Below are 24,007 nucleotides of genomic sequence, written 5' to 3'. Positions count from 1 at the left end.
GCCCAGTGAATTGTGATTATCATCAATGACATGACATCACTTTCTTTTCACTATAATGTTGTCTTGTAGTGGTCTTCGGACCTATCTACGACTGAAGAGACTAAACAAAGTCGAAACAACAGAAGCACACCTCCATCCTGAAAGACGGAATGGTTGTAATTTATTGACGCAGGCTCAATCAATTTAGAACATGCAAGCCACGCCGTAACGTAGATTCGGACACACACGAAACGTAACGTGCGCCGACATCAATGCTCGGAGAGGTTGATGTTTTGGTTTTGAATTCTAAATGTAATTAAAACAATTGGCAAAGGGTTTATCCCTTTCAACCTTATAAAATGATAACCTGTAATGGCGTCAATAATTCCCCATCACTATTACGCGCAACCGGGTTAAAGACGTGGGGCACGCTGATTTTAATCGCAGCTATCAACCAGTAAAAGCCATCTTGGCTATGGGAACCCACACGATCGCCGGATAAGCAGATGCTGACACGAATTGTGAACAAGATTACAGTTACCTAGGGAGGTGGAGAGCAAGGCACAATATCCTTGTTTAGTAAACATTCTCTCCTCAATAAATATCAAACACCGTTCTAAATAATTGTTTTATTATACAATATTACATTGAACAATATATACACTTTTTACAACCCTTACACTATGGAAACAATTCTTATACAAATTAGAAGTTAAAGTTAATTTACTTATTTAATAAAATCCAAAGTTAGTAGAACAAATATTTTTGTAAGACAAGTGTAAACATGTAAAAATGTTTAAATAAAACGTACACAAAAATGCTTTTCACAGACAAATTTATCATTTGTTTTAAACCCCTATATTAATATAATAAAATGACAGCTTCTCTTTGGTTTATACATAATTAAACAATCTATTAACATTTAAAAAGTTTAACACTACATGCAAGTGGTCAATGTAAAGTGATTTTAATCAAACAAAGAATAAGGATGTAGAAGTAACATCAAATACCATTCTTATTGTTGGATGATATATTCTAACATTCATCTTCTTTTATATTCTTTTTGCAGTTGCTTGTTATTAAAGCAGTGAGCTAAATTTAAGAAAGATTTCATGGTTATTTACTTATATACTACTTTAAAGGAATTCTACTGCTCTTTCAGGAAAATGTTATTAGATCTTTCAGTTGATGATCAAAATAATAATGAAATCTTAATTTTAAGATACACAAAATTTTACAGTTTGAATTTGTATTAGATAAAAGATTCATTTTGGATATATATATTTAAAACAAAAGAATATATTCATGACTTGATTTTAAAGTTTATTAATTTATTTACTCATATTTCACACACAACTATCTTCAGTATAATGGGAGCGTTGCACGCATCTCCTTTTTTAAAAGGCACACCAAAAGCATAGTTTAACTCTGGAATGGTGTGATGTCATGATTTTTATAAGAAACACAAATATGATTGTATAGAACTAGTTGTCTTGTAGATTGTACTGGCCACTACAAAGTCACATTACTGCTACATTACTCTCCCAAGGTCAGTGTGCTTCAAACCATCTTGCACACAGGTCCCATTATTGAGCCCTTGACGTCACTTTCTGAATATTACATCATAACAAAAGTGTAACTTTTTCACGTGGTGCTGTTTCAGCTATAATTTGATTTTTAAATCAAAGCATAGTTTGTGTATGTTTAGAGTGTCAAAATGTAATGCAATATTTCAAGTTCATTATTTTGCTCAGTTTTGTTAGGGTTTACTGTGTTTTTTGCCCTTACAATTAGTTTTTTTCATAAAATGAGACTGCCATCATCAGACTTTTACATAGTGAATGCTTTGGTACAGACAAAGATGAGGAAAATAGTGGAAGTGAATCAGAAGATAATATTTTAGTCATAATATGGAAGTGACAACCATGAACCTTCATCTTCAGATGATGAATTGTGTAAAAAATTCAAAAGAAAACGTAATCATTATGCGGGACATGACAAAGATTCACCATCACACTAGGAATGGTTAGCCTACACACCTCCGATTAGCAAGTTCTACAAGCAATGGACACTATCTAGTTGTGAAACAAACTGTAGCAAACTCCATCTGCTGATCCTGGTAGTAATAATACTTGCCATACTCAGCCAAGCCCTGACAGCAGTGATACTTTAACTACTCTTACTGCTAGTCCTGGATCTGCAAGATCGACTGTGTAACAAACAACAAAAATAATAAAATGAAAAAATTTTCATTCCTGGATTGAAGAGTTGTCAACCGTTAGTACAAGAAGTGACTCTAGAAATGTTTCTAACATCCGACAACAGCCTAAGAGTAAGTGTAAAGATGCTCTAACACCTTTGGATGCATTTCTGTTGTTTTTCCTTTTGAAACTGTGATAAAGTTAACTTTTACTCAAACGAATGAAGGCTAATTAACTATTCAATTTTCAAACAGTCAAACCTCTCCCACAGAGATAAAGGCACTTCTGGGTGTTCTGATATTTTCTGCTCTTAAAACAGCTTAAATATGGCAGTAATGTTTTATTCTTCTGTAAATGATTGTTTATGAAGCTTGCTTCAGTGAAAAGCTATTTAAATCTTTATTGGATTTTCAAAGATTCAATGACAAAACTACTCAAGATGAGATAGTAGTGATAGACAGCTTAGCACCTACAAAGGAACCTTTGGGAATCATTCATGAAATTGTGCATTGACAATGAGGCTGGCCCATATCTTACAATTGATGACAACTTCTCTTATTTAAAGGCAGATGTTGATTCAAAATGTGTATGCCTAAAAAACCAACCAAATATGGTTTTCAAATCATTATGATTTGTGACACTGGTTCCAGTTACATGTTAGTTGCTTAGCCATATTTAGGAAAAAATACACCAGTTAAAGGACCCCTTTCTCACATCTATGCTTAAAAGTTAACAGCTTCTATTCACAAGTCAAACAACAACATAATGGATAATTGGTTTACAACCATTCCATTCCCTGAGGAAATACTCAAGGAGCCTTACAAGCTAACAGTTTTGGGAACAGCCCATTTAGACAAACTATAGATACTTTGAGTATGAAATCAGCAAAGAACAGAGACATAGGTGACTCAAAATACCTTTTCAGTGACACTTTAACACTTTTATCACATTTGGCTAAGAAGAACTAGGTGGTTTGCCTGATTTCCGCAATGCACCAAAACCAGGGAGTAAATCGAAATAATGACAAATCCATTATGATTGATCACTACTGTATAATAAAACCAAAGGTGGAGTAGATACTATGGACCAAATGTGTTCAGTCAGATCGTGCTCAAGAAAAGGTAAAACAAGCCCACTTTATATTTTCTACGACTTGAATGTCAGGAAAAATAAACTCACTTGTAATTTTGAATTGGGACTTGAGTTCTAAATTGGGAGTTCTAAAAAAAAGTCAACCATGACAAGGAGAAATTTTGAATAAGTTGTATCAGCAGTAGTTAATCCATGGCTAGAACAATGCTTAACAATTAGAAATCTTTCAAGGGAGTTAAGAAGTATGGTTCTCGGTGATCTCGGATGAAAAGAAGCAGCAATTCCAGTTCTTCCCATGGTAAATAAAAAGAGAAAAACTTGCAAAATTCGTCCAGCTGAAAAGCAAAGAATGACAACTACTGCAGCAAGTGTGACACTAAGTTCTGTGCGGAGCACCGAGGAGAAGTCTGCAAAAGTGAAGTGCCTGAAGCGCACTTTCAAGACATCATATCACTGCAAGTCAGATTGTTTTTTAACTACAACCAAACTATTTTATAATTTACATCCTTTAACAAAATGTCATTTTTTAAATAAATATAATTTTATGGTATGGCTTTTTGTTTTCAGATAGAAAACACTACATGGTGACAGTGACAAGTAAAAGATTTTTCCCTTTTACTTAAACACACCTTTCTTCATATATTAAATATAGTATTAGCTTTTGAAAGTATACACAAATAAAATATGTTCACTAAGTTTGGCTTTTTCTTTTCCATCTTACCAAACAAAAATTACTTTTGAAATCGTGAAAAATATGACATCATACTCATCATGTAAGTTTTTAATATCAAACAATTCCAGAAATTAATAGATAAATCATGGTAACTAGAAGATATTCTAATTTCCGGATCCATTTTACAATTGTATGTACGAGGTTAAGGGGCAGGATGAAGGCAAGTGAAATGGTTCCTATAATTATTAATTTGATAGAATTTCTACATGAAATTCCATGGTATGTGGTAGGATTTCAGTAGCAAATATATTCTCATATTTTCATTACATCTGCATATTAAAATACCTTTCAGGTAGAACCTCTTATATAGATAAATATAATAAGAAGTGTTAATACTTTCAAGACTTCAATGTAAACCAATTTCACTATTTTATACTCATACACAGATATGGAATATATAAAAAAAAACATACTAAATAAGGGACAGAACAGAAGTAAAATATTCATCAGCTCATTTTTACACTTTTTCTTGTATTTACTTTTTGAAATCTTCTACTTTGGTAGCGTATAGAACAAATAGCTGTTTAATTATAAATGTAATAGTTCAATTTCAATATATGGCACATGTTACCAAGTAGATCCATCTTTGGTAAATTGCTTTCTTTTAATATTTTATAAGCACAATAACCATGAAATTTGTCACAAGAGCAGAAATTATGTAGAAAACTTAAAAGTAATTTTGAAATATCAATCTTACACAACACTAATTGAAGCTGTAAGAAATTAGTGTGAAAACATTATAGGCCTTGCAGTTTACGTCCAACTTCGACTCTGTGGTTTCTCTGCGAAACCTAGTGCGAAGTGATAGGTCATCGCGAATGATGATGGGTACACAAAGTGTACGGTGATCTCCGAGGTTATAAATCCGCCTTGGGTCCTAAGTTGAGGGGGATGGCCTTCAGCTCGGAGCGCATGCAGAGGAACTCGCCACAGATACACATGATGGCAAGGCAGGCGATGTGCAGCAGCCACCAGCTGATGGAAAGAGGAAACTGACCATTGTAGGACCAACAAGCCAGAAGATGTATCAGGTGGGCTGTGCATGAGAAGTCAAGACACTGCTTCGTCCTCTGTACCAGGCACCACAGTCCACACGCCCTGTCCACAAGCAGAAAACAATTTTTAACAATGAAAAATAAAATATAACAAGGTAAAAAATGTCCCTTTGAGACACAAGATATAATAATCAATATTTTACTGCCGTTATTCTGACAACCCAATAGCTGATGAGTGTCGCATCAGTGACAATTTATCTCCTCAACAACTGACTAGCGTTGCAGAAACATTATTCACACATAAGTATAAAATACCTTCTAAATATATTAAACATAAATCATCGTTGATAAAAGTTATGGTTACATTAGATTGTGGGTCTATTGATTTATCAATTAATACATCAAGTTCAATTTTGCTCTGATATTAAAGTTGTCTTTAACAGTATCGTGCAATAAAGAATGATGAAAAACAAATTTCACCCTTATCATTGTTAATGTTTTATTACTATATCAGTAGTTAGTTGGTTTATGATCTGTTGCAAATAATTTACTTTATTTGTAGAATTATTTAGTAAAATTCTGTATAAAATGTTGGAAAGTGTTCAGAGTTGGATTTAGTGAAAGAAATGAGTATTGTTTTACTTTCAAAGTAATTTTGTTTATAATTTAGGTAGGCTAGTTGTATGTATATTAGCCGTTATAGTTATTTCATGTACTGAATATTAGTATTAACCTATTTATGCAAATTTGAAATGAATAGGGAATTTTTGGGTCGATCAAGCAGGATATTAGCAGAAACACCTATGTCTGCTAGAGATGAAAAATAAGGTGTTTTAAAGCAGTGTCATATGTTTGTGTATTTTTAATATATAGTGACAGTTATATGCTTGAGTTTTGTGTTTTCTTCAATTTTAATCTTATTGACAACTCTAGGAGGCACAGCCTGGAACTGTAAGAGAACTTTTATTCCAAGACAAACTTTTAACTTGGACTTTACATCTAGGATTAATTTATGCTGCCATTCTTCTAATTCTTAATCTTTTTTATAAAGGTATAAACAGCCAAGTTCCTGACATTTATTTTGGATAAACAGTGAAATGGTTAAGAAGGTTTTGTAAATTAACATTAACAGCTGATAATGAAAGTATTATTTTAAGAGTTTAAGACTAAGACTTTTCAGCAAGCATTTTACAAGATAAAGGTAGTGGCAGTGATAGATGTAATTTATCTAACCTTCAGCCTTTCTTATCTACACAGCAGGATAGCACAGAGGCAAAATACTGGTCTACTACCCTGGATGACCTGGTTCAAATCCAGTATAAAATGACTGCTTAAAAGCTTAGGGAGTTGTTGACCTAGATTTTCACAGGAAGCTTTGTACAACACTTACCATAAGAAAGTTTTATTTTAACAAAGATGTCAGTTGTGTATTAACTCTTAACTTAAACCTCAATTCTTCAACTTTCCAGTTTTAACATGTTTAATAGAAACAGTAAAAGCAAAATGTCTTAAATCAACAAACATTAATCTTAACACTCCTGTAGTGTTTGCAGTATTGGAGTTAAATATTTTGCAATACGCTGTACAGGACCGTGCAGTATGTGGCATGTGGCAAAAATGACAACTTTGCTGAGTTAATGACAACAAGGACACCACTGAACAAAAAATTATACATAGAGTATTCAAGATATGGACCTAGAAACATCATTAAACCTTGCAGTTTATTAGCTAGCAAAGAAAAAATTATTGAAGACAAAGGCAGAGAAGTATAAAAATAAAATTGACAGCTAAATCAGCGAATAGAGGGCTACAAGCTCACCTGGATAAGATAGTGACAATAAACATACTCACCTGACAATGCAAAAATAAATTGGGAATTCGAGGATACAGTATAGAATGTACTGCTTGTGAAAATTGGTTTCATAGAACTTGTAGTAATTTATCTGTTAAGCAGTGTAAGGAATTAAAGAAAGATATTGTGTGGAAGTGTAATAGATGCTCAGTATCGGATCAGTAGCCTGTTTTACATAAGCAAAATAAAAATTATGAGTAATAATGAACAGGAAATTGAAGAGACAGTGCTAAACGACACAGACAAAAAGATTTATTGCAGCTAAACTTGGAGCTAAGGAATGAACTAGAACGTGTAAATTTGATAGTGACTGGTATGGTTAAGCAGTTGGAAGTATCAAGATGTGCAGAAAAGAAACTCCACAAACAGATAACCAGCTTAGAAACCCTACTTATAATAAGAGAGAAATTTTATAATTAAATTACAAAATGAAATAAAACAGAAAGAAAGTATTAATATAAATAAAATAACTCTAAAGATGAAGCTGAAAGACTGGTTCATTGACACATCTTTTACGCCACTGATGAATTATTACAGACATTATGAAGCTCTGTAAATATTTAACATTTAAAGTCTTTGTTTTAAGTTAAAATGATACTTTCTAAACTTGATGTTTATGAAATAAAGATATTCTGATTCTAAGGTACAAGAAATCTAAAAGAGGGCATGAATATATTATTATTACATGTTCCTAGGCTAATGAAGCTATTCAGAAACATTTCCCATTCTGAGTTCTATTAATATAAAAATGAAATTTACAAAATAAACCCAAAAATATGTACACTTTAAAAAAAAGATACAATTTTAAACAATACATTTTGGCACTTTTTGAAATTAATTTTATATTGATTCTGTACGAATGGTCTTCCACTAAAATGAGGAAAAAGATTTGTAACTATTATTTATCCGCAAAAGAAATGAAAAAGTTTGCTTTCTCATAAAATAAACTGTACTAAAATAATACACACTTTTATCAATGCTGCTGAATTGGATACTGTTAGAATTTTATAATTGGAATATAAAATCTTGAAAAACTAGGGAAAATGTCTTAATGAGGCATTAGATGGGTTAAAAATAACCTCCAAGTAACATATGCTTTTCAATACATAAATATTATGTCAGCTTGATGGTTAAATGAAAACCTGCCATCTTAAATAGTATAAGATCACTATTATTAACTAATAATATTTCTACAAGTGAAAGTAACAGGTGATATCTTGTCAAAAATAAACAAGGAAATAACTTACTTATCTGACTTCATTATTGTTCTAATCAGCTGTGTCTTAACATTAAAGCAGTTTCAGCTGTTTAAACCATGAAAGTTGAGTCAAGCTGATTGTTTGTTACAATATCACTTTTCAACTTTAATAATAATTATCATGTTTAATGTTTTTTTTAATCCAAAATAACTTTTTATTTTTATAATGCCTACAAACTTACATCAACTTTTGAAACAAGAAAAAACTTTAATTTTCTGAAACTTGGAAAAACTTGTAAATATGATATGTTACTAGATTAAAAAATGGTTTTGGTGGTTTGTAGGATGGTTTGGGAGGAGGTCCATAGGATGATTTAGGAGGTGGTTCATATGAAGGTTTTGGAGGTCCATAAGCTGGTTTTAGTGGTGGGAGGAGGAGGTCCATAAGAAATGCCACAACTTTTTATCTCATTATCAATTTCAATAAATGAGGTATCATTTATAGATGAATAGATTGTTGATACCTTTAAACTTTTTGATGTTAATACATTTGTATGCAACTTTTTTATTATTTCCTATGTAAGTAGTAACAAGTATAACTTACCAAGTTTACAAAAGTAAATATATTACCTACCTAATGATAGGATGGATTGTAATGTTGAGTTTGACTTTTCTTATATATTAGTGCAAATATTTAAAATCTGTACTCGCATAAAAGTTGTCTCTCATATTTGACAAATAGCTTTTACCAGCTGTAACAATTTTTTTTTTAAAGAAGAGGGCGATCCCTTTTTAAGCCTTATTCTGTCCGTCCTATGGGCCACTGGCCTGTGCGAGGATCTTATCAAACAGAATAAAGGGGAGAATCGATACAGTACAAGGTCGATGGTACTGATAAAAAGTGCAAGGGTCACAGACAGGATTCGAACCTGCGCTATCTCTAACTCAGATCCTAAGTCCAAGTCTTAGACCGCTGGGCCATCTGGGCCATTGGCACTCCTGTCAAGATCAGATAAATCAAGACAGATAATCAAGATAGATAATCTATGTTTATTTGGTTTATTATGTATAAAATGAGCACAATGCTTATGTCAACATTTAGTAACACAATAATAAATATTCAAAAAGCCAATCTAGTCAGCTTACGGTGATTTCCAGAAATACCTGCAGGCCGATCTCATCGGCTCTTGGCACAAGAGTTGAATTCTTAACCTTTTTAACATTCTTCCACTTTGACCTCCTCCAAAACTATTGTGGCTGACAATTCATTTTTCTTAAGAAAAATTTCTCTAATTTAAAAAACAAGTTCTGTGCTTACACAATAAAAACTTGCCCTTGGATTCAATTATAATGAAATAACTGAAAAAACCAGGTCGGCAACTTCTTTTTCTCTGTAAAGAGACCTTACTGTTTTTCACAACTAATTCTTAAACTTAAAAATGTTAAGGTTCATTACAAACAATTAAAAATAGTATTTGCTTTAATTACTGTATTGTTTTGTATACACTCTGTACAAGTTAATATTTACTGTATGTTATACCTTTAATGTTCTCTACAAATAACATAGAGTCCAATAATTTGTTTTTACATCTAAAGTGTATCAAGTGAAGTGAAATAAAAAGTAAAATCAACAGTTGAGATTTTGAACTACAAACCATGTTAATTCAATATGACTGCCTAAATTGGTGGTTTTGCCTCATGTATTGCACTTGCTTCTATAGTTGGTAATCCAAATTTCCATACTAATATTTAATTTTTAATGATTTAACTAATGTAGGCCTACTACATATATTTGGCCTCCTTAGTATTTATAATAATCAATAAGTTTGTAGCAGTATTTTTATGACAATTTCATACGATTTTTACAATTTTTATACAAGTGAATATAAAAAATCTCTCTACATTTTCATGAAAAAATTGCACAATTTCATAAAACTTATACCTTGGTCTTTGTAAAAGTACACGTGGGATATTTTGGCAGAAGCATTGTGCCTGAAATTGTTACAGATAGATGCACATTTAATTTATTAATAATTATATTAATGCATATATTTAAAATACTGGATGTTTATAAATGAATATCGGAGTTATAGTGTTTTGTAGTATTTATTATATAAAACTTAAATGAAATTAAAGAGTAACTCAAATAGTTAAAAAGCCTACAAGTGTTCAATGTGAGCTCCGTTCGTCATACAGCCATACATCAAGTCAAAAGCCTAGTTTTTTCCAAACTTCAATCAATGTGAATGGAGTTAAATCAAATCTTTTTTATTGCTCGTCCCACTTCCGGAAACACTCCTTAAATTCATTTTGCAGAATGGCTAAAAGGTCCTACGCTGCATTTTGTTTTATTTGTTCAACATCATCAAATCTTTTTCCTTTCAAAGGAATTTTTAATTTCAGAAATAGCCAGAAGTCACAAGGAGCCTTGTCAGGACTGTAGGGAGGCTGTTGTAGTTGGTTGATGTCGCGTTTGACCAAAAAACGCTGAATAAGATTTGAGGAATGAGCTGGCGCGTTGTCGTGGTGCAGGATCCAGTCACGGCTTGTCCACTGTTCAGGCCGTTTCCTTCACACTGCATCTCGTAGTCGCCTTAGGACCTCAAGATAATACTCCTTATTCACTGTCTGGCCTCTTGGAGCATATTCGTGATGAACAACGCCGTCCTGGTAAAAAAAAAACTGTCAGTATTGTCTTGACATTGCTTCAACTTTGTCTTGCTTTTTTCGGCCGTTGCCCTTCGCGAGTTTTCCACTGTGAAGATTGAGCATTTGTTTCAGAGTCGTAGCCATAAACCCATGACTCATTACCAGTAATAACTTTTTTAAATAGCCCTGGGTCACTTTTTATCAAATCCAGATTGTCCTGTACAATTTCAAGTCGACAGTTCTTTTGGTTTTCTGTCAGCAGCCGAGGAACAAATTTTGCCGAAACACAGTTCATTATTAAATCTTCGTGTAAAATGTTACAAACTGACGATTTTAGTATTCCTAAATCTTCTTCCAGCTCTCGGACAGTCAATCGATAATTTTCATTAATTGCTGCACCAACACCTTCAACATTTTCAGCGTTTCTGGCCGTTGAAGGCCTGCCAGATCGGTCATTACTCTCCACTGATATGCGGCAGAACAAAGTGCTGTGACTCACTGAGTGACCAGATAGTATTCAATGCCTAATATGGAAAGGAGTAGGCTCGCCCCTCCCCTCCAATAACCGGTTCGAGCCGGTCGGTTACGCCGTGGCCGCCTACTGGTCGGCGGTCGGATACTTTTTGGACAGACCTCGTATTTATAAACACCCGGTATAAATTTTGTCCTAGACCCATCAAAACAATAAAATACAAGTATTTAGGGAATGGTACTATTTTAAAATTTGAAAAATCTAACTGATGGACTAAGTTAGATGTTGCACAATTTGATATTTACAATTGGCAGTAGAATGTAAGTTTTTATTCTTCTAGATCATACATAAATAAAAGTTGTTGGTTTTACTCTAAACTACATTTTCTAAATTCTTTTAACATGTAATTTGATCCGACATCTAGTTGTGTATAAGCAAGAAATAAAAGGCGTAACTTACCCTGTTAGAGAGTTGAGTACAAATGATGCAATGATTAGTTTACCAGGGACATCTCTTACATGGATTTCCTGCAAAACAATTCATATCAGTGTCAGTTAAGTTTTGATAACTTCAAAATAGTCAACCAAACCTTATTTTTGTTAGTCACTACCACCTGTTACCAGTGGCTTTTGTGCACTTGGCTCACAGCATAACAAGGGAGTAGTAACAAACAATGCCTTTCAAAATGGCACAGAAAGATAATTCTGAGAAAAAACTTATTAAAATACCAACATTATTTTTAAACCTAAACTAATTAGTGTGTAGCTGTAGATGAAAAATGTAGAAAATCATGGTTTAATAACAATTTTTTAACAGTTTCTAGGATAGAACTTGGATAAGTTTTTTCAAGAACTTCTCCAAATTTCTATTCAAATGAACTTGAATAAATTAAATAGTTTCAAAACACTACATCCACAGAAAATCACTCCAATGACACCAGAAACACAATGACATTTATTATTGTAAACAAAGGCTATAATTATGTAATCACAACAAATATTTTTAAACATAGTTTTTATTGTAAGGTATATAAAAATCATAACATACCTAGTGAATCAGTTTCCTTAGTGAACGTTTAAGAGCTACCTACTTTAAATACCTACAAAATTCCATGCTAAAGCTTTGAATGGTTGAGTGTTTACTTAGTTACTGAACTGTTCTTAAAATCTAACAACCCAACCTGGTAAAAGCTGTAGGTAGGAAATATTCCCAAAGATATAGGCTTATGTACTTATAATAACTAAATTTCTCCAAGTTTCCTTGACTATTCTAAAATGTAAAAAGAGGTATGTTCGTTTATTTTAAAATTGTAAAACAAAATTTTACATCATTTAATTAATAATGGCTTGTTTCTAGTTAACGTTCCAACGACAACTTATTATGCAATACACGTTATGGATGCAAACTGTATACAAATTAATGTAAGTTCATAATATTGAGTATATAAGCTCATTTAAACACTTCTATTACATAGAAAAGATTCGATCAAATCCAATTTACTTACTTGGTAACGGAAGAGATGGTCAAGTGATCTTGATGTGCCGACCAGTAAATTGACAGCAGCGAGCCACAGCCCCAGAGCAACGTAGTAAACACACTGTAGAGCTATGATCTGTGCAACTATCAGTAGAGGGTCCCATTGAGAGCTGCGGAACTGACCCGTCAACTTTGTCATCTTTGACTCGGATCTGGACTGAGAGATAACTTTTACAGACGACAAGTGGTTTTAAAAATAAAATCTTTGTGTAATATTTTGCATTTTTTGGACTATGAGAATAAATCAAAATCAGACTAATCTTTTTAAACAATTTAAAATTATAGTGAAAATAAATTAAGTATCCTCAAAATTTTTTTATCCTCTAAAGTTTTAATTAAAACGTATCTCTAAATAAAATTTAATACCTAAATTACTAAATTTGAACTAGGTATTCAAAACAAATAATCCCAATTAAATGTAAAAATTACTACAAGTTTACATAAATTATTATTATGTTGGATTAGTTATTTTGACTTCATTCAGAATGGGTACTATCTTGACGGATGTTTTTTTCACCAGAAGTACAGGGTGGCCACGAAGGCATCTTCAAAGCCCGCAGTGATAGCTAGTAGCATTTCTGATCGGTACTTTCTCAACCTTACATTATGTGCCAGATCATAGAAAATCAAAGCATTAATGATTAAGATGAAACTCTTAAGATAGAATAAATGAAATTTAATTTATGACATTAATGCTACACAAATGAGCAAATGTAACAATTAATGTTAAATATACATTTATTTTTAAAATAAACTTACAATGTCAGCGAGAACTCTTTCCTATCTACTATTTGTTATAGGCTATAGAGGGTCAACCAGATCACTTAGGCCACTGGTTTAGTGGTATAACAGGTGAAGAAAGAAACTGTTTCAATTGAATTAAGTTATTTTGTGGCCAGAGAATTTTATAAAATTATTTTGTACATTAAAAAAATTTGTTTAGGGGGTGAGGGGTTTTTGTTGGAAAATATTTAAATGTGAAGGTGGGGTGTGTGGCATCTCATTTTAAAGGTCTCTTGACATAGATCATTTTTTTATGTTTTCATTTTATATTGCTGTAAATGTACAGGGTGTTAAGAAATCTAAAAAAAAAACTTTTAACACTTTAATGGACACTGTATTTTTTATTAATTTACACTATGTGGCATAGCTGCTATAGCAGTCACATCAATCACTTACTTAAGAGTCATGACTGCTATGGCAGTCATATCAGAATGTGATTCACAGGGACATGACTGTTATAGCAGTCAAATTAAAAATTCATTTTTTTTATCTAATGTGTGTCGAAATAAAATAAAAAAGTAATGTTTATCAGTTTATTATGTCTTATTAACATATTATAGCAACTTGTATTTTTAGGCAACCTATTTTTACAGTTGGGAGCATTGCCAATCAGCTGATACTTTATGAGCAAGTATCAGCTGCTGTCCTGCAATAAATGCTTGTTGTTCTGCTTTGCTACTAGTGTCCATTTTACAGCCTAGACATGAGTAGGTCTAATGAAGACTTAGTTAAAGTGATCAGTGAAGTGTTGGATTTACCTAGTGAAAGTGATATAGATCCAAGAAGTGAGCCAGAATTGTTTGATGTGTCTTTTGATGTAAGAGGTATAACAAATAATAACCTCAACAAAAATGTGGTAGCATCAATTACTGCAAGTACTTCTTCTAATCCAAATGATTTCAATGACAACCAGTCATCTGATGATGAACATTTGCCTACTAATAATGAGTCTGGTGTTTCAAGTTTGGCTACTTCATATGTTGATAGTTCAAGTGAGGCAGACGACACGGATGAAGATCCAAATTACGAGCCATCAGATGTAGGAAGTACTGCAAGCTTTAATAGTCCTCTGCAGAGGAACTTGAAGCTGAAGTAAATTTTAACCAACCATCTACCTCAGAAAACTCAACAGAGCCTAAAATCGTTTGGTCAAAAGATGCAAAACCCGTACCTAACTTTCAATTTGACAAAGATCATAGTGGCATCAAATTAGATTTACCTACACATGTGACACCATACTTAGTTTTTTCTAAACTTTGGGATGAGGATATTATGAACATGATTTGCTCATCAATTAATAATTATGGTAGGCTAATGGATAAACGATCTCGTCCACATGCAAAAGGACGAAGATTGAAGAACTTTAAAGAGGTGTCGGCAGAAGAGCTGAAAATATTTCCTGGACTTTGTTTATTAGGGGGCCAAGTAGGATTTTCCCGAGTAAGAAGTATGTTTTCAACTGATCCCCTGTACTTCCACCCAATATTTTCTCATTCGATGAGTGGTAGGCGTTTTGAAGCAATTTTGCGTTGTTTTAGCTGTTGCTATATAACTCCTCAAGAGTTGCCAGAAGATCCTGATAGGCTAGCTAGAATAAGGCCACTATTGAGCAAATTACTTAAGAACTTCCAAACTTCCTACATACCAGAGGAAGAGTTATCACTTGATGAGAGCCTATTACTGTTTCGAGGTAGACTCTTTTTCCGGGTTTATATCAAAAACAAAAAGTCAAAATATGGCATTAAGTTTTATGAACTTTGTTCTGCTAACGGATACGTTTTAAATGTTGAAATTTACCAAGGACATGTTGGTGAAAATGAAATTGGTTCAAAAACCGAGAATCTTGTTCTGCGACTCCTGCAGCCGTACTTAGACAAAGGACATCACATTTACATGGACAATTACTACAACAGTGTAGTCCTTTCAAAGATTCTCCTCTCAAGAAAAACCCACAGTACTGGAACACTACGAAAGAATCGTAAGGACAACCCAAAAGCTGTGACAAATACAAAACTGAAGAAGGGCGAGCACATTTGGATGAGACACGAAGAGGTGTATGTTTCAAAATGGTGTGATAAAAGAGAGATTCTGGCAATTACAACAGGCCATCAACCAAAAATGGTAATAAGTAAAAATCGCCATGGCACAGACCAAAACAAACCTGTTGAAATCACCAAGTACAATGATTTCATGTCAGGAATTGACCGTTGTGATCAGATGGTGTCCTACTACTCGTGTCCCAGAAAAACAAGAAGATGGTACAAGAAAGTGATGTTTCATTTGTTGGACATAACTACTTTCAACAGTTTCTTCATTTACAAGGAACACCTACAATCCACATCAAGTTTTATTGAATTTAGAGAAAATCTTATCAAAGACCTCATCGGATTGCCACAAACTAGATTTTCTCTAAATTCAATAAAACTTGATGTGGATTGTAGGTGTTCCTTGTAAATGAAGAAACTGTTGAAAGTAGTTATGTCCAACAAATGAAACATCACTTTCTTGTACCATCTTCTTGTTTTTCTGGGACACGAGTAGTAGGACACCATCTGATCACAACGGTCAATTCCTGACATGAAATCATTGTACTTGGTGATTTCAACAGGTTTGTTTTGGTCTGTGCCATGGCGATTTTTACTTATTACCATTTTTGGTTGATGGCCTGTTGTAATTGCCAGAACCTCTCTTTTATCACACCATTTTGAAACATACACCTCTTCGTGTCTCATCCAAATGTGCTCGCCCTTCTTCAGTTTTGTATTTGTCACAGCTTTTGGGTTGTCCTTACGATTCTTTCGTAGTGTTCCAGTACTGTGGGTTTTTCTTGAGAGGAGAATCTTTGAAAGGACTACACTGTTGTAGTAATTGTCCATGTAAATGTGATGTCCTTTGTCTAAGTACGGCTGCAGGAGTCGCAGAACAAGATTCTCGGTTTTTGAACCAATTTCATTTTCACTAACATGTCCTTGGTAAATTTCAACATTTAAAACGTATCCGTTAGCAGAACAAAGTTCATAAAACTTAATGCCATATTTTGACTTTTTGTTTTTGATATAAACCCGGAAAAAGAGTCTACCTCGAAACAGTAATAGGCTCTCATCAAGTGATAACTCTTCCTCTGGTATGTAGGAAGTTTGGAAGTTCTTAAGTAATTTGCTCAATAGTGGCCTTATTCTAGCTAGCCTATCAGGATCTTCTGGCAACTCTTGAGGAGTTATATAGCAACAGCTAAAACAACGCAAAATTGCTTCAAAACGCCTACCACTTATCGAATGAGAAAATATTGGGTGGAAGTACAGGGGATCAGTTAAAACATACTTCTTACTCGGGAAAATCCTTCTTGGCCCCCTAATAAACAAAGTCCAAGAAATATTTTCAACTCTTCTGCAGACACCTCTTTAAAGTTCTTCAATCTTCGTCCTTTTGCATGTGGACGAGATCGTTTATCCATTAGCCTACCATAATTATTAATTGATGAGCAAATCATGTTCATAATATCCTCATCCCAAAGTTTAGAAAAAACTAAGTATGGTGTCACATGTGTAGGTAAATCTAATTTGATGCCACTATGATCTTTGTCAAATTGAAAGTTAGGTACGGGTTTTGCATCTTTTGACCAAACGATTTTAGGCTTTGTTGAGTTTTCTGAGGTAGATGGTTGGTTAAAATTTACTTCAGCTTCAAGTTCCTCTGCAGAGGACTATTAAAGCTTGCAGTACTTCCTACATCTGATGGCTCGTAATTTGGATTTTCATCTGTGTCGTCTGCCTCACTTGAACTATCAACATATGAAGTAGCCAAACTTGAAACACCAGACTCATTATTAGTAGGCAAATGTTCATCATCAAATGACTGGTTGTCATTGAAATCATTTGGATTAGAAGAAGTACTTGCAGTAATTGATGCTACCACATTTTTGTTGAGGTTATTATTTGTTATACCTCTTACATCAAAAGACACATCAAACAATACTGGCTCACTTCTTGGATCTATATCACTTTCACTAGGTAAATCCAACACTTCACTGATCACTTTAACTAAGTCTTCATTAGACCTACTCATGTCTAGGCTGTAAAATGGACACTAGTAGCAAAGCAGAACAACAAGCATTTATTGCAGGACAGCAGCTGATACTTGCTCATAATGTATCAGCTGATTGGCAATGCTCCCAACTGTAAAAATAGGTTGCCTAAAAATACAAGTTGCTATAATATGTTAATAAGACATAATAAACTGATAAACATTACTTTTTTATTTTATTTCGACACACATTAGATAAAAAAATGAATTTTTAATTTGACTGCTATAACAGTCATGCCCCTGTGAATCACATTCTGATATGACCATAGCAGTCATGACTCTTAAGTAAGCGATTGATGTGACTGCTATAGCAGCTATACCACATAGTGTAAATTAATAAAAAATACAGTGTCCATTAAAGTGTTAACTTAATACAGCCATATGGTTTGCATTACACCAAATTAAAGGTAGTAAAAACAAAAATGGTTATTTAACTTTGGCTTTATCTCAAGGGGTTTTTGTTTTATAGGGAAAAGAATAACAATTTCTAATGATTTAAAACATTTTATTCATGCAATAAATTGTAATACAACAGTTTAACACTACTAATACTTTTGATAAGTCCTTCATCAAGTCCACCAAAACAAGGTTGTTCAATAAAGAAACTTATTAGTTGTTGTTACTTTAACACCCTGTACATTTACAGCAAGATAGAATAAAAACTATTTTTTTAAATATGAAAGGGGTATTTTTGAGATTTTTTTGGCCACAACGTGGGGGAGGGGGTTCAGTTGAAACAGAGTTTCTATCGTATTACAATCAGTGGTAACGGTGATCTAACTCACCCTGTATTAGGTAAATACATACAAACATCTTATAAATATAGAAAGTTAATGAGCACTCACGTAGTCTGACCTTGAATTTAGGTAATACCTCGAGGGATGTTTTTCCTTTTTTTGCCAGAAGTGAGGGTTGGCGCCATAGGTATCACCGAAGCCCGCACTGTAGCTAGGGACTTTTCTGATAGGTACTTTACCAACCTCAAATCACGTACCAGTTCGTCCAATGTAATCTGAGGTCAGATAAGTTTGACAATCAGGGATGTAATCTTAGGTCAGTTAAATATCAATCGGAAATTTAAGATAAAAAGAGTTAACCAAGAGCTGCCACTGACCAAACAAATTAAATGTTCTAGGCTATTTTACTCTTGATTAGAACTGGGACATCGTCATCACCCAGTACTGATGGTATTTTTCAGACTGGTGGTTATCATTTGTACAATTGCTCAGTTCGGTCAATTAATTTACAATTTAAAGCTAGCTTCAATACATGAATTAAACTGATTCATAACTGACATATGTACACAAAGTAAGGAATTTTTAACTGCAGTTAAAAGTTTTACTAAAATTGTTTATTTAAAATTGTTTTATTTAGGGCAAATAGGCTATTTTTGTTATTTTGGTTTGATTTTACCAACTTCAGCATGTATATTAGGCTATTCCAATTGTTGAAGGTTTTTAAGTTGTGAATTTTTTGGTTAAAGTACTTTTGTTTTCTCAAGTGAGTTTTTTTTTTAAGTAAATATTATATTTAACACTGTTTTTCATATTTACTTATTTGTGTAGCATTAATGTCATGAATTAAATGTAATTTATTCTATCTTTAGAGTTTCATCGCCTTGATTTTCTACGATCTGGCATGTGATGTGTGGCTGGGAATGTATCGTATTAGAAATGTTCCAGCCATCAGTGGAACTTTGGAGATGCCCTTGGTGCCACCCTGCACTTCTGGTGAAAAAAGAAAATACCCAAATTCAAGCTCAGATCATGTGAGCATTCCTAAAAGTTATCTTAAACTCTCACCGACATTGCTTCCTTTTGTGAAGCAGAAAATAAGACCAACTGTCATAATAACATGAAATTTTTATGGTAAGTCAAATTAATGTTCTTCCTAATAATGTAGTATTTTTAGGTCCCCTGTAAATAAGAATCTGCCAAAAATAGTGGCCTCCTGGTAATATTAAAGTACCAACTCCACACTCCTATTGTGCAGCCTTACAATAAACGAGAGAAGAATATTAATTTATTAAAAAAATAATTCTTGTTTTTTTTCTATATGGTTTTGACTTTTTATTCCACCTAATTTAACATTTACATGCTCAAAAATAAGCAGATTTTAATGTGGAAAACATTGGGGCGAACTCTAATGAACAAACAAACTATTAGAACTGAAAATAGGAATAACTCATACATAATAATGAAATGATAACAACATAAAAAACATTTATAACAAGAAATATGAAAAATTATTTAAATGTTTTCTCCTGTATAGCAATTATTAATCGTTTTCGAGAAGTTGTTGAAGCATCTTTTCTAGAAAACCGTACTTCTCTTCTGCACAAATACTCAAAGAGATAATCTGCAAGCAGGTCAGCTGGTATGGCACTTTTTAACCCTTTTAGTGCCAGAGATAAAATCAAATCCATGTTGAAAAGTGCTGAGTTATTTTTTGTGTGACTGCGAAAAGTGCCAGAGGTTTTTGGACAAAAACGCAAGGTTTTAGAAAAAACGTTACATAAAATTTATCTTTGATCATAAAAAGCTCCCTTTTACTTCTTTTTAAAGGTAAAATGATTTACGTATTAGAAAATATTTAACCATTAAATTTGTATATAATCTTTTACATTAAAAAATCACTTTAAACATCAACATTTCCACGGAAACAAAATAAAAATCAAGTTTGAGGTAAAATAACTATTACAAAAAAATATTATTTTGAAATTGCAATACTTTCATGATAAAGAGAATTTGAAAACAACCCAAAATCATGTGTAATAATGTAATATTGTACCATAAACAACAAATGTTTATAAATAGTTCATTGCTAGAGATTATTTGTACTAAAACGCAAGGTTTCACAAATAAATTCTGAATAAAAAAAATAAAATAAAAATAAAAACATTTATTTTTGGTCATTAAAAGCTCGTTCTTAATTCATTTGAAAGGAAAATAAATTGTCTATTAGGAAACATAAAACAATAAGATGTTTATATAATTTAAAAAATTCAAAATCACTTTGGACAGTGACTTTTCTACGGAAACAAAATAAAAATCCAGTTTAGGTAAAATAAGTAATATAAGAAAATTGTATTTTTAAATGTTAATACTTTTATGGTAAAGACCATTTAAAAACACCCTAAAATCATGTGTAATAACCTAATATTATACAATAAACATAATTATAAAAAATATTCAAGCGCTAGAGGTTTGTTTTGCTAAAAAGCATAGGGTTTTGGAAAATATTCAGTTTATTTTTTCCCATAAAAAGCTTTTCTTAATTCCTTTCAAAACTTATATACTTTAATGATAAAAGCCATTTAAAACAATGCTAAATCATGTGTAATATAACAAAAATTACTAAAACGAAACTCAAAACATAAACGTAACTTTATTGAGGCAATTTTCAAACAAATTCTACAACACTGTCTTTTATGGACATTTGGAAGTGACTGTCATAACTTTTTTATTAATTTTAATATTTAATATAACTTAGAAATATTTTAAATTAATAAACTCACAATAAATTATATAACCTAAAACACGCTCAGCTACTCGTCACGACACCATGATCGCGATTGTTGTATTTTAGTTAGTTTTTTACGTCACCTAACAGCATTAAAAAGTAAAAATAATAGTTGAAAAGGTTAGTTTAGTTCATTTATTGGCATTTGGTATGAAATCAGCCAGTAAAAGATAAGTTATAGAAGTTCTAAAAATGAAATAGAAATCGTCTCGCTCCAAGACTCTCGGCACTCAAGCGTATTTTTACATCGTCTCGTAGCGAGATCCCTGGCACTCACAGGGATAAACTTCATTTGGTACTTTGGGATTATACCGACCACACCCAGACATGAATCGTTATTTGACATTTTGCTTCTACTGATTACTAGATTAGCGTAGAACAATATTTCGTCAATATAAAACAGGAATTGTCTTATCGCAAACCCCTCCCCATCCTCAGACAGAGGTCAAAGTCGAGCGGTCTAGTAGATAACGTGATTGCAGAGTCTCGCCGCCCGTTCAGCTGGTGCGTCGCTTTGTTGTACTTCCGTGTTTGACCTCTACATTTCTCCAAACACAAAAATTCAATAAAAACAAACATGATCAAACTAAAACTAAACTCTTTATTGAAAAAACACTCAAAACTTGTTTTTATTCTTGATCACACTCCGCCACCCAAAATGCGAGTGCCATGCCTTCGCGCTGATGTCAACGAAAGAAAAACATCCCTCGAGATAGTACCTATCAGTAAAATATCAAATTCTAGAGGATCTGATCAGAAATATAAATTGAATTGTAATGGAAAGGCAATTATGTACCGTGCAAATCATGTGATGCCGCGTGGCCTGTTGTAATCGGGATTCTCGAGAAAGATAAGATAACAGCGACAACAATACCATTCACAATGCCTGGAAATGCTTGTAAGTTTGTAATTTTGTAATTAAAGAGTTGTTTTTTCGTTCTATCATGTTTGTTCAGTATAAATTTATATTTTTGTGTTCTTCATACTGGTGTGGTCGGTATAATCCCAAAGTACCCTTCATTTTTATAGTTGATACAAGTTAGTTATTGTTCAAAATCAGTATCGGTTAAGTTAATTATATCAAAAGTTAGAATTGAGTAATATTGTTTTTTCAATATCGATATAAAAAAAACCGGGTCCGCTTATCGTACCCTACCCAATAGTACCTTACATGAATTTGAGGTAATTTTTCATCAATTAGAAATAGTCATATATACGCACATAGACGGGTAGGGTACGATATGTGGACTCGGTTTTTTATATTAAAATTGGCAACCGATATTACTTAATCACAACCATCAATATAATCAATCAATACTGATTAATTATTTTGAACAATTAACTTAAATAATCTACATCAACAGCTGTAAACACTGTCAAATACTACACGTAAGGTAATATTTAAATTTTACATAAGTAACATTTGGTTAGTAAAAATGGCAGTTAATTTTAGAAAATTACACAACATTGCTTTGAAAGATGATAAGACATGTTTTTCGTGGCTTCAACAACATGTTGGACTCGTACGGTACCGAAAAACCCATTATGTGAAATTTGTGGGAAAGAAACAACTTCTGTAACTGTGAGAGAGAGCAAATACGATTGTCTTAAGTTTTCCTAATTTTGGTTATAATCATTTATTTGATCACTGTAAATATTAAATTCATATTTTAATTTAAAACATATGATTGTTATTGAGGACTATAGATAGATACTTTTATATCGATTAATAGTCTAGGATTTGAGATGCGAATATTAGGTATCCATGATTACATTCAATATAAAAAACCGGGTCCGCTTATTGTACCCTACCCACACAGACAAGTGTAAAATGAAATTTTTTTGTGTGGAGAAAATCCTTTAGATTGGTCTATAAATTCGCTAATTTGTCAATAAAATTACATTACCGGAAATTTACTGTGTTACAACAATATATTGTTGTGAGACTGATTTCAGCAAAAACACGAAATCGTTGTAAAACAGCCAAAGGATTAAAGATAGGTTATGTGGCCACCTCTTGAGAACTATCCAGTCAAGTATAACTGAATTTATTTATTTTTTTATTTCTGGAAAAAACTTAAATTTGGTAGGTCTAGTGTAAGACAAATATTAATAAAGGAAAATAGAAGTTATTCTGGTTCAATAGATACTATGCAAAATAATATTATAGTCTGGGCCTAAGTTCCTGGTTACATTTTACACAAACATATATTATGATCTTAAGAACTTAATATATCTTAAGAATAAATGAAATAATGTATATTCCAACATTCAATATGCTTTGAGCCATGTTGTCTCATTTAGTAAACCTGGTGCATTCAAAATAAAAACAAACACTTTTGAGTGTTGTGTTTGACATATGGTAACCTTTACAAAGAACATTAGTCCTGGTATAGTCTAGCATTTCATAATTTTGCAGAAAAATTAATTTCAATAGATTATTGCTAACATAAGTACTATATGTACTTACACTTAATGTAATCATTCTTCAAATCTGATTTCACCTTTTTATCTGTACTTTTATAATAACCTCATACAACCTAATTTTAATTGTCATTTTATTTGACAGGCCAAAATCCAACTGTGAGTGAACATGTCACAGCCTTCTACATAAATGTTTCTTTACTACCTTTTTATACATAAGATATCACCATTGCTGTAAAAAGTTCAAAATACATTTTTTAGGAATGGGATCTAATAACTAAATTATAATTCTATGGCACTATAGGTCAGTTCAATATATATTTTGGAATAATTGCAGTCTACATACAAGCAGATGGACTGCTTATCCATGCTAAGTAACCATTTCCATGAACCAATTACTGTAAGGACTAATATTAATCATTTTATGAAAGTTAAAATATAATGCGTTTTCAGAAGATACACGCTCATCAGTAAAACGGCTTTGTTTG

At 32.6% G+C, this 24,007-nt stretch overlaps 1 protein-coding gene across 1 annotated transcript; it reads right to left on the bottom strand.

The window, feature by feature from the left end:
- Positions 1–921: 921 nt before the first annotated feature.
- On the bottom strand, positions 922–23,716 carry LOC124367514 (protein SYS1 homolog). The gene is made up of 4 exons (XM_046824392.1): positions 23,566–23,716; positions 12,676–12,864; positions 11,631–11,698; positions 922–5,103 (listed from the first exon to the last, which is right to left on the bottom strand). The coding sequence occupies exons 1-4, from the start codon at positions 23,578–23,580 to the stop codon at positions 4,863–4,865; spliced, it is 513 nt and encodes a 170-aa protein (XP_046680348.1). The 5' UTR covers positions 23,581–23,716; the 3' UTR covers positions 922–4,862.
- Positions 23,717–24,007: the final 291 nt, after the last annotated feature.

Source organism: Homalodisca vitripennis, chromosome 1 (genome assembly GCF_021130785.1).
Source record: "Homalodisca vitripennis isolate AUS2020 chromosome 1, UT_GWSS_2.1, whole genome shotgun sequence".
In the NCBI taxonomy this organism is placed as follows: domain Eukaryota; kingdom Metazoa; phylum Arthropoda; class Insecta; order Hemiptera; family Cicadellidae; genus Homalodisca; species Homalodisca vitripennis.
The sequence above is the reverse complement of the archived record's forward strand: the minus strand, read 5'-3'. Positions and strand labels throughout refer to the sequence as shown.